The following is a 16,482-nucleotide window of genomic DNA, read 5'->3' as shown; positions in this document are numbered from 1 at the left end:
AGTGTCATTAAAAGCAGTTGTTATAATTGATACAATAGTTGCCAATATTCCAAAGATGCTCTTTAGAAATGTATCAACTAATGTAGCAAATTGTAACACTTCAGACTCTACACCTGGATCACTGAGCTGCCAGAGTGAAATACCAGAAACCGGAACATTAAACTTTAAACTTCAAAAATGGTAAAAAATGGTAAAAAAAATTTGAAAGCAATTAAAAAATATCGTTATTTCTTATTTCTAAAAATAACTTAACTGAGAAAAGTGTTTGGTAGGTGAATAACCCCTTTAAAACTTTTATTACATAGTTATGTAGTTAAGTTGGGTTGAAAAAAGACCATCAAGTCCAACCTCTCCAAATGAAACCCAGTGCATATATATACCTGTATATATATATATGCACAAATAAGATCCGCACTCACAGGACTTATGAAAATTGTAGAAAATTTATTGCAAGAGTCTAGCGTTTCGACCTCATCCGAGGTCTTTTTCAAAGTAACAAATACTAACACACAAATGCTTTAAATACCTAGATTGGCGGGAAAAACCGGTACTTGGCCAATTAAAGATGACGTGTCCACCTCATCATTAAAGCACGACAAATATACATATCCCAGTCAACATAAATAATAAAAAACATTACACAAAAATAAAATACAGTATAACAAAACCCACACACTAATACAATGTTAAAAACAATTAAAACCAAATATTCAGTAACATTATATATCACTTCCCACTTGTTGCCATAATTGCTACATAGCTGTTACTTGTTACGAAAAATATAAGTTTGAAGAAGAGTGGAAGGTCTGTTAAGGGGTTCCAGCTACGTTTGTAATTTGATGTTACTATTCTAATATCTGAAACTGGATAACAGCGCTAAATTACTGTAAAATTCTAATGGCCGTCATGTAACCCATCTCTCTACCGCTCAGTGTCATTACAGCCCAAGGGCTCGCCCACCATCAGTAATTTATAGTGAGGACATAGAAAATGTATCTATCATAAATATACTTATTATTAATTAGTATGCACTAATGGGTCAGTACCATACCAAATAAGGGGACATACGTATATTCAAACCCAGTGACCTATATCTACATGACATGATGTCCAAACAAATACTCACTCTATATGTGTGTCAGGCAGTATATATCTATTACACCAACGATCCTCCGTGTAAACCCATACTCGGATTAAAAAATCAATAAAATATCAATGTGCAGTTAAAGATATATTCATAAATGTGAATACCCCAACTCATATAATATAATCAATAACGCTCCTCGGTGTGTTACACTAATAATCAATAGAAATATGTTAAATAAACTAATAAACCTAAAAATGGAAAAATAAATAAACAGTAAAGGGAAAAAATAAAGGGAATAAAGTATATGGAGTAAAGGGAAAAAAAAAATATATTTAATATGCCCCTAGTGTCCAAAATCCATAATCCTGATCGTGATAAATTAATCAATCTTCATTAACCCCAAAATGTCAAAAGATGAATGAAAAAAGTCATACTGTAATAGGTATAGATCCGAAAACAGAATGTCCTCTGCTCGGCTGCTGACTCCCCCCATAGATGAATCAGATAACAGTGGATGTTCCTCTTCAATCAATTATAACACGGCAAAGACACATCGCGGCGAGGAGAGCACAACACCCACCCCCACAAGTGGGCGCATCCGGAGGGACACAGCGCAGCAGGGTCAGGCCCAACGCGGGAGCAGCCGCAGGAGGCCGTTGCACCGCAAGACAATCACAGCGCTGGCCATCGGCCATCTGCAGGACCAGGCCCCCCGTTGGTAAGTGTCCACATATTTAAAAATCTAATTTGCTAACTGCTCTCAGTCCAGACCACCCCTCCAACCGCGGATAGTGGATGTAGTAAGATCATGCTGGCGGCTCTCGGTCCGGATCACCTATCCAGCTGCGGGCAATAGATGTAATTAAAACATGCTTACGGCACTCCATCCGGATCACCTCTCCAACTGCGGGTAGCAGGTGTAGTGAGAAAAATGGAAAAACTCACAGACAGTTCCATGTATCGAGTAGCAAGTCCCCTTTACAGACCATTAGAGACCTCTGGGAGCAATCTCGGAACGTCAGTCCAAATTGTGTTAACCAAGCAAATCCAAGTATTAGCATTTTGGTAAATTCATTGGTTTTCATATTTCAAAACTCACGGGTGCAAGGCTTAAATTAATCCAATACAGTCCTCCAAGAAGCCAGCACTCTCGAAAAATAGCTTATATAGCTATATATATATATATATATATATATATATATATATATATATATATATATATATATATATATATATATATATATATACTCTCACACCGAGCCGCCTGTTGCTGCCTTCCAAAGCATACCTGACAGTATGAAACCCAGTGCATATATATATATATATATATATATATATATATATATATATATATATATATATACTCTCACGCCGATCCAACTGTAGCCTGTTGCTGCCTTCCAAAGCATACCTGACAGTTTTTCTGAGTTAGAAGAAACTGCTGGATTGAAAGACCTTTTTAGTGTGCATGATAAAGATGAAATGAATAGACTAATACATAGGCTAAACCTAAATGACATTTGGAGGGATATGACAGCTCACCCCATAACAGTAAATCCATTTATTTCTGAACAGACTGCAGTGAGTATTTTCATTGGTGAGTCCAATTGCTTGCAAATATCCCCCAATTCTTGATGGTGATAAAAAAAATTAAAAAGAAATCCTTCCTAATATTTTTTTTCTTAACTGCCATTTTTATTCAATTAAGAGCATATCAAGTCATTTCAGTGTTAGACATTGGGATTGAATGTAAACTTAACTTAGTTAAACAATACTTTCTATTCCTGGGCATTGGGTGGGAGGGAAATGAAGAACATAAACAGAAAAGAATAACTGTTGCAGCTATTTTCATGCCATCTACTGTCCATGCACTCAGGGAGTGTAGTATCTTGGTGTCATGGAAAAAAATCCAGCAGCACACTGTTAAATTTGCAAAAGTGCTCAAATGCAGAGTTTATTTAGATCATAGCATACAAAAAGGCAATGTTTCGAGCCAACCAGGCCCTTTATCAAGGGTATCTTGGTGTCAGGCATCCCAAATTTTGTGGTAGCGATCCATAGTGTGATCTTGTTCTGCTGTGATTCGTTCCATGGCTTCTCTGTTTTTAAGCTGTGTTGTATGTTCCTCAATCGTTGGTTGAGAAGCTGTTTTCCAGTAATTAGCTATTAGCGTGATGGCTGTGTTGAACATGTGAAATAAACATTTCTTTGTGGCTTTGGTGAATTGGATCGTTGCATGTGTAGGTCCTGTTGTCATAGCTGAGCGATCTTGTGGCAGATTTGGTGCCACAGGGGTGCTATTATTGGGCGTTGCCACCATGTGAAGAAGAGATCCTTGGTTGCTGCAATCCCACCAGCATAGTGTGGGGTACGTGTGATTCATTTTGGCAATGCATTGTGGTGTTAGAAGCCACCTGTATAGAAGCTTAATGTGGGCTTCAATATGTTTGTACAGTTAGTGGCAACCTTGTGTTCACTTAGGGCATCTTGCCATTGTTTGGTTGTAAATGTTTGTTGGAGGTCTTGTTCCCATTCTTCCATGTATGGCAGTTTTTGATCTGGGTCTTGTGTTCGTAGTATTTGTAGCAGTTAGAGATGTCATCTTCCATTCCAGGCTTTTTTACAGAGATATTCCATATGTGTGTAGTGCCTGGATGTCTTATAGTCTCTATTAAGGGTTGTGAGCCAGTGTATTATTTGGGTAGATGTGTAGTGGTCTTTTGGTTTGAGTCCAAATTTCTCTTGGAGGGTCTCAAACATTTTCAGGGTGATAATGGAGCATATGTCTTCTAGAGTTGTAAGTCTTTCTCTGTCCACCTTATTATGGGTATGTTGGGTATTATTTGCTTCAGTGCTGAAAGTGGAGTTAGGGGATGGGTATGTCCCAAAATTTTATTTTGGTGCCATTTTGTGCCAAGCTTGTAGTATGAGCTTAGTGGAAGAAAGTAGATCAGTTGAGGTGGATCTGTGTATTTTAGAGAGCCATAAATATTGGGTAAGCTGGAATCCAGGAGTGCATTTGCTTTCATGGTCTACTTCAAGTCCATATATCATAAAGCTCCCGCTTTAAGTGTGGGGCTGACATATGTTGTCAACATATTTACAATTGAACATGCCTCACATTATACCACATCAGTTGTCTATATATATATATATATATATATATATATATATATATATATATATATATATATATATATATATATATATATATATATATATATATATATATATAAAAAAGTCCAGCACCTATAATGCACACCCTTATAGAAACAATGTAATCTTGCACGGTGCGTCCTCAAAAATGGTGAGTGAATCCATATATAACATGCATGTATTCCAGCAGAGTCGCACTCGAAAAGTTTTAAAACATAACGTTTATTGTCCCATCATAAAAACGTGGTAAAGAAGTATACTCATCTACATAGAGACATCACGCGACGTTTCGGGGGTCCCCTGCCCCCTTTCTCAAGCGTGTCTCCGATGCGTAGCGTATAGAGTCAGTGAGAGACTCGGAAGCCCGTCTTTCCCATTGAAATAGCGGGGGCTGCGTGCCTGGTCATTCTGACGCAACCACGCAAAAGCGTGGGTGCGTCACAAGAGCGAGCACACGCTCCACCGCCAATAGAATCAAGCCACGCCATATTTGTTATTGGCAGATAACCCTCTGCAGTGGAGGGGAACCTAAATATATGGTGATAATCATCAGTAATATGACAGTCAATCAGTTGTAATCTTTCATACAGAATGCACAGAAAATTCCTCCAACCTATACAGAATCATAACATTTAAATGAACAGATGTAAATCGAAGTCCTTATTTAACCCGTTAGGGCTCAGTGATTTTAACCGATGAATCCATTGGACTTCCGTCCTTTTTAACAGCATTAGTCTATCGCCCCCTCTCCTGGGTTGTGGTATGTGTTGTATCACTCTAAATCTAAGGTCATCGGCACTATGTCCCTTCTCCAAACAATGTTTGGAGACCGGGAGAATGGAATTTTTTGTGTTAACAGTGGATCTATGTTGGGAAAATCTATCTCTAATTTTCTGAATAGTTTCCCCTATGTAGATTAAATTACAAGGACACACTAACATATAGATTACATAGCTGGTGTCACATGAAAAATGCCCCCTAATATTATAGCTCCTGTTTGTAACTGGGCTGCAAAAAGAATCTCCTGTAAGCACAAACCGGCATTGTGCACAGCCTTTACATCGAAACATACCCTCTTTGGGGGGACCCAAAAATGTATATTGTCTGGGTGAGGGTCGTATGTCAGCACGGACCAGCCTCTTCCCTATAGTCGAACCTTTATTAAAGGACATCATAGGTGGTTGTTTAAATTCGGTCACAGTAGGATAGGCATCCCTTAACAGATGCCAATGTCTGTATAAAATCTGTCTAAATTTTTCACTCCGAGAATGATATTGTCCCACAAAGGTGAGTCGTCTCTCTCTATTGTCCGCCTTTTGTCTACCTCCTCTTGCAATCAACTTAGCCTTAGCACTTGTACTAGCCAACGTATCTGGTGGGTAACCTCTGTGTATCAATTTATCCCGCATAGCCGAAAGATCATGTTCAACCAAAGTAGGATCATTGTTAATTCTGCATACTCTTGTGAATTGACTGATAGGAATCGACTTTTTGACAGCTGGGGGATGAAAGCTGTCAAATGCCAACAGTTGGTTCCTATCAGTAGGCTTAGAGAACATCTTAGTGAGAAAGCCTTCCTGAGTGCGAATAACTTGGACATCCAGGAAATTTACAGAATGGAGATCAGCAGTCATAGTGAACTTTATGTTTTCGTTAGCATTATTAATTGTATCGTGGAAGACGGACAAAGAGTCCAGGTCACCCCGCCATACGAGGAACACGTCGTCGATGTACCGCCACCAAGCCAAACAATGTCCGGTAAACAGCACATCGGTATAGACGTGCTCCTCCTCAAACCAACTCATGTATGAGTTGGCATATGACGGGGCGACACTGGACCCCATGGCCGTCCCCCGCAGCTGCAAATAATAAGCTTCTTGGAATCTAAAGTAATTCCTATGTAAAATGAATTTAAGTATCTCCATAAAAAAAGAAATCTCCTCCCTATTATATGCACTACTGTTCTCTAGTAACAATTCTGCAGCATATAACCCCTGTAAGTGTGGAATAGAGGTATAAAGGCTGGCGACATCCAATGTCGCAAGCCAAATCGTTCCTTGGATCTTTCCTAATGCGTTTAATTTCCCCAGAAAATCAGTGGTATCCCTCAGATACGACTTAGTTTTCTGTATCATATATATAGCCTTGAGAATATACTGCTTAATCATTTTTTTCAAGTATACAAAGGATTGTTTATTAAATATATGTTTCAGTTACAGAAAATTTGTTTAGAAGAAAATGAAATTTGGTTGGATTTGTGTTATTTGTTTTATAAATGTTGGGGGCTTTTTAATTTTACATTCTGTCCAAGACCTGTCTGAGTGCCAGTATGCCTTTTATCTACAAATAACCTTATTGTAATACTGACTGTTTTATAGCACTGTGTTTGTAATAGGGTTCAAAAATGACTTGTCATTAGGCAGAACAGAAATAGGATTTTAAAATGTAAACTTTTTTTTATAAGAAATAGGGGATATCATTTCATAAATGCTTCATTTTATGTATTTATTTTTTCTAATTCATTTTTGATACATAACACTTTTTCAGAATAAAGGAGCAGCATGCATTTTAACCATAGTTTCTCTTTAATCCATATGACACAGATATTATCTCCCTGCAAGCTTTACTGAGGAATATGGGAATTCAGCCTATCGACCTGTTTTTTAATCAATAGACGAAGAACAATCAGATCTCCCTATAGGTTTGATCTAGCCAGGGCAGACAGTGGAAGAGAGTCTCTGAGAAAAACCCACCATCATTTATGTCAAATAAACCTTTTAACAGAATGTATTTCCTGAGTGCCATGGCCATCTAGTTTAGAGACCACCATTAAGATATATGTTTATTACTAGACATTTTCTATACCATTACAGCCAGCCAATGTCAAGCAGTGCCAGTAGTTATTGGGATTAAAATGAAGAGGGAGGTGAAAGTTGAAATGCATTTTCTTGTAAAGTTAAAATGTCAATTAACTTTCTAAACCACTCTGTAAAACAATAAAAACAGAAGGCAGCTTCAAAAAGAGTAATTGTCATTTTAACCCTGTTCTAAAATTAGCTAGCAAACTTGTAGCTGGGACCACACATGTAACATAAACGTGGTCACTGATTGTAATTCAGACAGAAAGAATAATGAAAAACAGAAGAACACCAAACAGGGAAACACACAGGAGGCCAGTAAAGTTGTTTTGTTCCATTCAACGTTTACAGTTTGCTTATAACATTGATAAAAAGGTTTATACCTTTCCAAGATCCTAATCTGCATGAATAAATGCATTAATGGTTGACATATGCTGTACATATTATGGGTCTTTTCTGTGTTTCACATACCTAGGCCTGCTATTATTATAGTACAGTGACTCTGTGTCCCAAGGGACTGCAGTGTTTGTGCTCAGGACACTGGGAGATGATTCGCCAAAGGCTACAAGTTGGCCACAAAGGCGTCAGTAGGTATGAAAAGTCCTGCATGTTTCAAAGGGGAATTGTATTGTCCACTCATGGATTTACTCATGCCTTTCTTGCCAAATAATAAAAGAGTGCTTCATCCTTAAAAACAAGATATCTGGAAGGAATGTATTGTGTAATGTTGGTGGAAATGTAGAAATGCTCCACACAAGTAGATACCTATATAAGTAAAAACAATGACAGTTTATGGGTTCCCTAAATTAAATGCTATCATAAATAACAATACCTTAGAAATATAACTATTCTGCAAGTACTAATCACATGATCCATACTGCATAGGTTATTCTGTCAAGGCAGCCTTATTTATCTGCAAACAATTTTGTGAAATTATGGTGCCTGGTGGCTGTATTGCCATATACATTTTATAGAATGCTTGCTTTACTTAGCCCAGTGATTACCTTTGAACACACCATTGGTTTTCCCATGTCTAATAGATGTCTAAATCAAAGTAGTTGACAAAGAAGTCCACAGTGATCAGATTGTTGTTCTTGACAGCTAGTAAACCATTCTCTTATATACAGGAGGCAACAAGGATGCTGAATAACCAGCAACTATAGTACAAAATAACAAAACAACTATTGGGATGCTGGTGTCAAACCCTTGATTTGCACACCCACTTACCAGTCAGCTTGGGTGTAATAAGATGGAATATGGGGAATACCAGATCAGTATTAGGTGTTTTGGACCCTCTAAGCTCGTTCTGCTACACCTCATTAAAGTTGGGCAAATAGGATATATATTTTTCTGCTTTCAAAAACAAAATCTTTACCTGAAATTATTTTTTTTTATCAGTTGGACAGTTGGTCAGTGTCTTACCAATAGAATGTAACCATCTCAAATGCCTTCAGTCCTCAACGTTTTTCAGTTATTTAAGTTATTATTTTAGTTACTTTTAGTTATTTGTAAATGTAGTTGCAATTTAAAGAAGTGTTTCTTTATCCCTTTGTTTCTCTGCGTTCAATTCTGGTTCCATCTCTAAAAAAAAGTAGCAGAAGTGAGTTCTATTCCATGTGTGTTAAATTGTAGCTTCTGCCACAATGTTTCAGGAGTGAACCAGCCAATTCTGCATTCATTAGCAATTTAGGAAAAAAAATTGGTCTCTTTGTCACCATGTATATAGTGGAAGTATGTTCACTTATGTGCTTTATATATTCAGGAAAAACTAAAATCTTCAACCCTAGAGATGTTTTTTAGAAAAATAGTCAACATTTGCCATAACCTAAATCATTAACAAAGTGTAACCTGACAGTGTCACGATTGTTGAAATAGTTAGACATTAACATGAAAACATAGGTATTCTACATGTGTTTTGTCAGGCATTACACATAATTACTTGTAGATAATATAGTGTGACACACTTATTTAAAACAAATTAACACTCCAGTTAAATTTTGCATTGTGTATGCTTATTTTCTTTTGTATCATATACTCTTACCTTTGATTAATTCCTATTTTAATTGATTTCTTACATTATGTGTCATACATGTGATATAAATAATGTAGTGTTAAAAATCTAACTTTATAATACAACCTCTAATACAATTATTGGTGATTGTATCAATTTTGTTGCAGTGGCCTTCAGAGCATTTGTTTTTGTACATATGGGCTAAAGTTTTAAAATTCCATCTCCTAAACAGGGTGAATCATGCATGAACCCATTAAGTACCAACTGACTTTTATACCAAAAATTGTCTTGGATTTGAGGTTTTCAAGATCCAGGGCACAAATGATGGGGCAACTTCACTAAAGGGTGAATTCTCGCCTGTGAAGGCTTAGCCACACTTTGCGCCACTTCACCAGATGCAAATTCTCTACTACTACGTTAATTCAGTTAATGTGAAGTTGCCGAACTCTGGCAAAGTTTCGCTAGTGTACATTTGTCAGCGAGAAGATTTCATAGCAAACTTTCGCTAACGTTCTTTTCTGCCTAGCAAAACTGTGTTAGTGCACTTGCGCTTAGGTGTTAAATTTAAATAGGGCGAGTACATATAGGTCATATATATGACTTTATCATAGATATTGGTGCAAATGCTTGAAGTGGCCACTTATTATTAAAGATGTTCAAGGAAGCAAAATGAAAACAAAAGAGATCCTCTTTTGTCCTAAACATGAGCCCACCCTAAAACATATGTGTTATGCCCCTCAAATGGTTTAAAAAAAAAGGTTAAAACAAAAATTTGTAACAGTTACAACTTTTAAATTCAATCCCACTTTAACATTTGAAAAAAAAAGCCAACTTTTTTTTAACATTTTAATTACTTTGGCATACATGATATGATGTCACTGACATAAAATTGAGGAGGATGTAGTTTCATTTTATCAGTTCGCCAGGTCTAAGCTGGTGAAGGAAACTCTGGAGAAAGAATTCACACTTTAGTGAATTTGGAGAGTAACGATTGTTCGCCTGAGTGAAAATTCGCCTGGCAATAGGCTAGGCGCTAGCGACAGTCTCTTTCACTAACGAATTGTCCTCTGCGACTGCTAGAGACAGCCACTTGGCCCTTTAGTGAATCTGCCCCAATGTATTCACTGTTTGTGAAGGTATATCTTATACTGGCAATACATTAGCACATTCACTTCTTATTGATGGGATACAGTCCATACACTCAATTTGTCACTAGAACCTTGTGTGATATGTTAGTTCTCACTTTATTACCTTTTCATACTTGGGGTAAAGTTAATATAAATGCTGGTTTTGGGACATAAAGATCCATTTAATCCAAATATAAGAGAGAGAGTAATTTCTAACACTTAAGCCATTCGCCAGGGAAGGGGATAAGTCATTTACTACCCATGATCTCTGCCTAGAACCCCCCATCATGCTAATAATTTATTGAGATGTGGACTTAATAAAAATCATTTAATTTCAGTTCTTCGTTAATTTCCTTTTACTCAGAATTTTCATTGAAATATTTGACCAAATAATAATGAGAATGAGTTTAACCAGTATTTAAATTTGTTTGTTAAGGAATATCTCCTCAAATTCCTAATCCAGGCTAGTAAACTACCTTTTACCTTGGTGTGTTATCAGATTTTTAAAGAAATATAGATATAGTGTATTTGCATTTAGGTGAAATGTATTTTCCTGTGTTTAAGTATTTGTTTAAACCTCTAATAGAAGAAGCACAAAAGATTTAGTGCTTTTCTAGAAAGTCCCATATTTATTAAGGGGTTTTCCTGCCTCTTTCCTTTGGCTGTTTTCTTCCAAAGTTCAAGTACCATCATAGCATTTCAGCCGGCTTCCTGTGAGAAATCTATTTCTATGATGTTATTCTTCCTTGCAAAAAGGTGGCTGCAGTGGGGGTGTAGCTGTTTTGAAATTTTAAGAACCCTCTTGAAACCAGGATTGTGCGGATCAGGCCTGGGATTTCTGTAATATCTACTAAAGAATGCATCCGTTATTTAGAAACTTAATTCCCAATATGGCTCCTCTTTGACTACGAACAAAAGCCACCATCTCAAAGCATTGTTGAACCACAGAAAAACAAGTTAATGATCTAAACCCTTGAATTCACTGTTTCTTGACTATTGAAAACAATTTGATTTGATTAGAAACAGGCTCTTTCAGTTTTTTACTTACCAGTTTCCCCTATTTTACTCTCCTTTTTTATTCTTCTCTTTTCTTCCTTCCTATTTAATTTGAAGCTCATTTCCTTTTCTGTCTGAGTGCTTGACAATAGCAAAAGCACTGAGATGGACAGCAGCCATTTTTGATCAGATTTAACAGGCTCATTTGAGAACACTATTTTCTTTAATGCGTCAAATTAACGAAAACATTTGCTAAAAAAAAACATTGCTCTATCATATTTAATAGCTGTTGTTTTACATTAAATTAATTGAGTGACATTTTTAATTTTTTTAGGACATTTTATACCTATTTTTTTTAAACTATTGTGGTTTATTATTTTCTTCTTTCTTTAATATGAGATGCTCTGCATGTGTAATAGGACACTTGTGTTATCTTTTGTGAGGTATCTAATAAAAAATGATTTACACAAATATAGCATACACAAGTTTAGTTACTTTTGTGTATGCATAGGCTAATATATTTAAATGGTTGTTTATTTCATTCTCCAAAAATCAGCAGTGATTTATGGTTGACATCTATCTATGTTTAAAAATATCTAAAATCTACTATTTACATTATTACACCTTAAGTTTGGAATTGACTTATCCACACCCAAACCTAAGCCACCCTTTCTAACCCAAGTCTGACTAGGCCTGAGAGGGTTAAAATAGTTCATATCTCCACCTGCCCTGCCCTCTTTGACGATGTCAGAGCTAGTTGGTCTATATCACCTGCAGAATGGGTTGGGTTTCCAAAACCAGAGAGGCGCCAGTAGTGTAACTCATGACCTCCCACTTGCCCCAAGATGCAGCAGGACTAATTTTGAGCATATTTTTTTTCAAGAGAATCTGATATATTTAGTGATAAACAAACAACCGGTGCTAATTACTAATTACATGTGCTTAATAAATTATGGGACACATATATATATATATATATATATATATATATATATATATATATATATATATATATATATATATATATATATATATATATATATATATATTGCACATTCACAAAATGCACACATGCTATACATTTCCCCAAATAAATGTGGATGAGCAAACCAATGACATGCAGTAACAATATATGCCACCATATTACTGTCTTTAATGAGTTAATAGACCTACTGGCCAGGTGGGTACTACCAACAATCTTACCTCCCGGTATAAAATACGCTACACTACCTAGCTTTCTTAAGCCCTTCCTTTGGATACCACTGGCAGCCACAGGTTGAAATGTCCTTCATTATTTTTGCTCAATAATTTCAATATTGAGAAGTTACAATTGATAAGCTTTTGAGGGTAACAATCATAACCTATGAATCGCAATATCCCTTATGTAGTATAGTATGCACAATACTCACAATAACCAACCACCTGAAAGGCCATTTACACATGGTAACATTAGGATAATACAGTAGTTTGGCGGGGGTAATATACCAAACATTCAGTATTTGCCAGCATTTTCTTGAATCAAAATATAACTGGAAAACAATGAAAGTAGCCTACTGTACTTTGTTCATTTTCACATTCTTATCCATAACATGTGCCTAAACATTTATTTTCCTCTCTTCTTCCCCATTCATCCATTTTAAAACATTTATACAATATCCGCTAACAATTAGCAATTGTGTGTTCTCCTCACTACTTCCCACACCTTACATCACCAATGAGGCTTTCAAGTACTTAGTTCTGTCTAGCCAGCTACTTACTAATGCTGAAAACCTACAAATCCCACTTTCCTTCATCTGCCCAGTATGGGGGTTATTTATCAAAGGTCTAATTTTAGAGTTTTATATTATATTTTTTGTGGAAAACACAACTTGATTCTTAATAAATAACCCCCAAGTGTAATTTTCCCAACGGCGGTTAAGGCTGTATCCTCCTCTGTCGTTTCTCATTATTCTTATAAATTCCCCCCATTACCAACCTCACACTTTTTTCACATACTGTGATTCATCACAGAAACAGCCACCAAAATTCATTCTTTCATCATGTCATGTATGTACTACTGTCTAAATACTCACCAGCACACCTTAAAATTATGGTTCCACCTCGTTCTCAATGATTCCCGAGGGATCTGCACCCTCCAATTTGTAGCAAGTAGATTGGAAACTGGCACAAGCAGGATAAACCCTGCATATTTATTAATTGCAAGTGATTTAAAGTTTCGGGGCAAGCCCCTTCGTAAGACAGGGCTTTAAAAGCCAAAGGTACTTGCCCCAAAATGTTACATCACTTTTTACTCTTTTTCTGTTTTTAAAGATCATCTATTGAAAAGCCAATATGGAATTTGTAGAAATGTTTTAAAAATCAGCATGAGGGTTATTATGCTGAAATGTTATGGTCAAGAAAGACTTTTAATTGTTTTAGTTCAAGCTTTCTTATATTCCAATTTATCTTTACTTTCAGGTAAACTTAACAGCCAAGACAACTACAATAATTTCATCAACAATAACCCAGGGAACCCACGTCTCTCACCACTGCCAAGCTTAACAGTTGTGCAACCTCTTGTTCAAATTAAGCAACCAATGACTCTGGGAACCATTACAAAACGTACAGGGTAAGTTATTTGAGACATTACATGGTTTAACAAAAAAAAGTTAAAATTTCAAATAAGAAGAATCAATTTTAAAGAAAGGGAATATGGTTGGTGCTTAAAATGCATATACTAAGCAAGATAGAACCTTCTATAAAGATGTCTAAATTGTCTAAGGACACTCTTGCACACAAAAGTTGAAAACGTTTATGCATATTTTATAATAGATTATTTTTTAATGGGCCAATGGAGGAATTGTTTCAGTTTGTATGTATGGGTTGTACGTGAGTTCTTTTACAAAAGCATGCATACAATTGATTCCTGACAAAACTGATCATAGTATGTGTGGACTCTAGATGGTAAGCTCCACAGGGGTCAGGACTGATGTGAATGATACATTTTAAATATCACTATTTTTAGTTGTAATCTAAACTATCCCTGCTTCCCACAATTCCCCTGCCACTGGCATTAATGGAAAGTGCCGAAGATCTCCCTTTATGGGTGATTATTTTCCATATAACATGTACTGTACATAGATGTCAATTGCAAGTAGTGCTAGTTTTGAAGTGCTGTTGACCTTAGAGGGATTTATTGATATAAAATGATTCCAGCAAACTGGAGATTATCAGAATCAAAGCAAGAGTTATTTTTTATTGCATGTCACTTTAAGGGGCAGATTTATGAAAAAAACGTAGAAATTTTGAAGTAATTTTTGGGTACTTCGACCATCGAATAGGCCAAATTCAGCTTCGACTTTGTTTCGAATTGAAAAACCTTTGAAAATTCGACCACTCGAAAATTTAAGTACTTTCTCTTTAAAAAAAACTTGTTCTTCGACACTTCGTCATCTTAAACTTGCCAAATTGCTGTTTAGCCTATGGGGGACCTCCTATAACCTATCTGAGGCTTTTGGGCAAGTTTTGAGAAGTCAAAGTTTTTTTTTGAAAAATCCTTTGAATCGTTCGATCGTACGATTTTACTTCGATCGTACACCGTCCGAATTCGGCCATTTTCGCTTGAAAAAATACTTTGACTATCGAACTACTCAAATTCGTTGGTCGAATTTTGAAGTTTTTTTACTTCGAAATTCGATCCTTGATAAATATTCCCCTAAGTGTTTCTTCCCTTATTGGAGTGTTTTGTGAAATACAGAGGGATCAGTTTATGCTGAATTTGCTAACTGACATTTGACATTTGAGTAGTAAGGCTGAAGGCCATTTTTAATAGTAAAATAAAATGAATTGATGCCTAAGAGAGATAATAGGGAGATAATAATATCTACTTATGAATGGCAAACAGCCTTCTACAGACAAATGTAAGTCAGATTTCCTAGTATAGCAGTAAAAGAAATTGCATAAGCAGGAGATATTTTTTATATTGAATAAATGGATGAATTACAATCAGTGTCGGACTGGACAACCAGGGGCCCACCCAAAAACCTTAGACCAGGGGCCCACCATAAAACCTTAGACCAGGGGAGTACTAATATTCTTCATCTCCTCAATCAACCTCTATTCATCTAGTTTGTTTTCTTTATACTATAATCAATTATTCCATCTATTAAGCCTCATAGAAATAGGGAATGTCCATGAAATTAGGGATGCACCAAATCCAGGATTCGGTTCGGGATTCGGCCAGGATTCGGCCTTTTTCAGCAGGATTCGGATTCGGCCGAATCCTTCTGCCCGGCAGAACCGAATCCGGATCCTAATTTGCATATGCAAATTAGGGGCAGGGAGGGAAATTGCATGACTTTTTGTCAGAAAACAAGGAAGTAAAAAATGTTTTCCCCTTCCCACCCGGATTCGGATTCGGTTCGGTATTCGGCCGAATCCTTCGTGAAGGATTCGGGGTTTCGGCCGAATCCAAAAAAGTGGATTCGGTGCATCCCTACATGAAATATGCCAAAAGTTTAGCAGCATGAGGGCCCACTGACACCTGGGACCACCAGGAGTTTTCCTGGTATACCGGTGGGCCAGTCCGACACTGATTACAATTAAAGATGGTTAAAAGGGTGTACCTCTTTCTTACAAATGGATGTCAAACTTGTTTTCTGGAGATGTGAAAGTGATGTGTTAGACATGACCATGAAAAGATCTCAGAAAGGTAAAATTATCTTACTAGAAACTAAACCTAATGTCACAAGACTTTTTTTCTCCTTACATACAGAATAAATACTAAACATACAAGTAATAACCAATACAAGAGGGTCCTGCCCAAAAGTTCATGTCACTTTGGCCACTTCAAAATATGCTCACTGCATGTATTTCATTTGTCATAAGAATCCAGAAGAAGCCCAAACATTTTTGAAAGATAACTGTATATATATAAAATATATATATATACAGTTTTTAGATGTTACTAAATTGAACATCTAAGCTACAGTTAACATTTTTAATGACATTTATAAAAACTTCCTCAAAGCATGAATTTTACAGTATCTTATCTCCCAAACGTCCTTGCAATTATAAAACTTCATAAATATGAATGCCAGGGCTCACCTGAATGGTTAGATACCGAGTATGCCTAAGATTACAAACCTGTGTGACATGTAGGGGCTGATTTACTAAAACTTGAATCATTCTCCCCCAGTTTTTTATGAAAACATAGTCAACCAAACTCCCTTCTACAAATTGAACTCAATTATAATTTTTTTTATTCGA

The 16,482-nt window shown here is 36.3% G+C and overlaps 1 protein-coding gene across 7 annotated transcripts in view; it reads left to right on the top strand.

Annotated features, from left to right (window-relative positions):
• Positions 1-16,482, top strand: part of bcas3.L (breast carcinoma amplified sequence 3 L homeolog) — a 603,015-nt gene that overhangs the window by 192,650 nt on the left and 393,883 nt on the right. For all 7 annotated transcript variants that reach the window (XM_041582224.1, XM_041582225.1, XM_041582223.1 and 4 more), the window contains one exon: positions 13,693-13,843. In XM_041582224.1, the coding sequence (XP_041438158.1) occupies positions 13,693-13,843 (151 nt within the window). The remainder of the gene's footprint in view (positions 1-13,692; positions 13,844-16,482) is intronic.

The sequence above is a fragment of the Xenopus laevis genome, chromosome 2L (genome assembly GCF_017654675.1).
Source record: "Xenopus laevis strain J_2021 chromosome 2L, Xenopus_laevis_v10.1, whole genome shotgun sequence".
NCBI lineage: Eukaryota > Metazoa > Chordata > Amphibia > Anura > Pipidae > Xenopus > Xenopus laevis.
The sequence above is the reverse complement of the archived record's forward strand: the minus strand, read 5'-3'. Positions and strand labels throughout refer to the sequence as shown.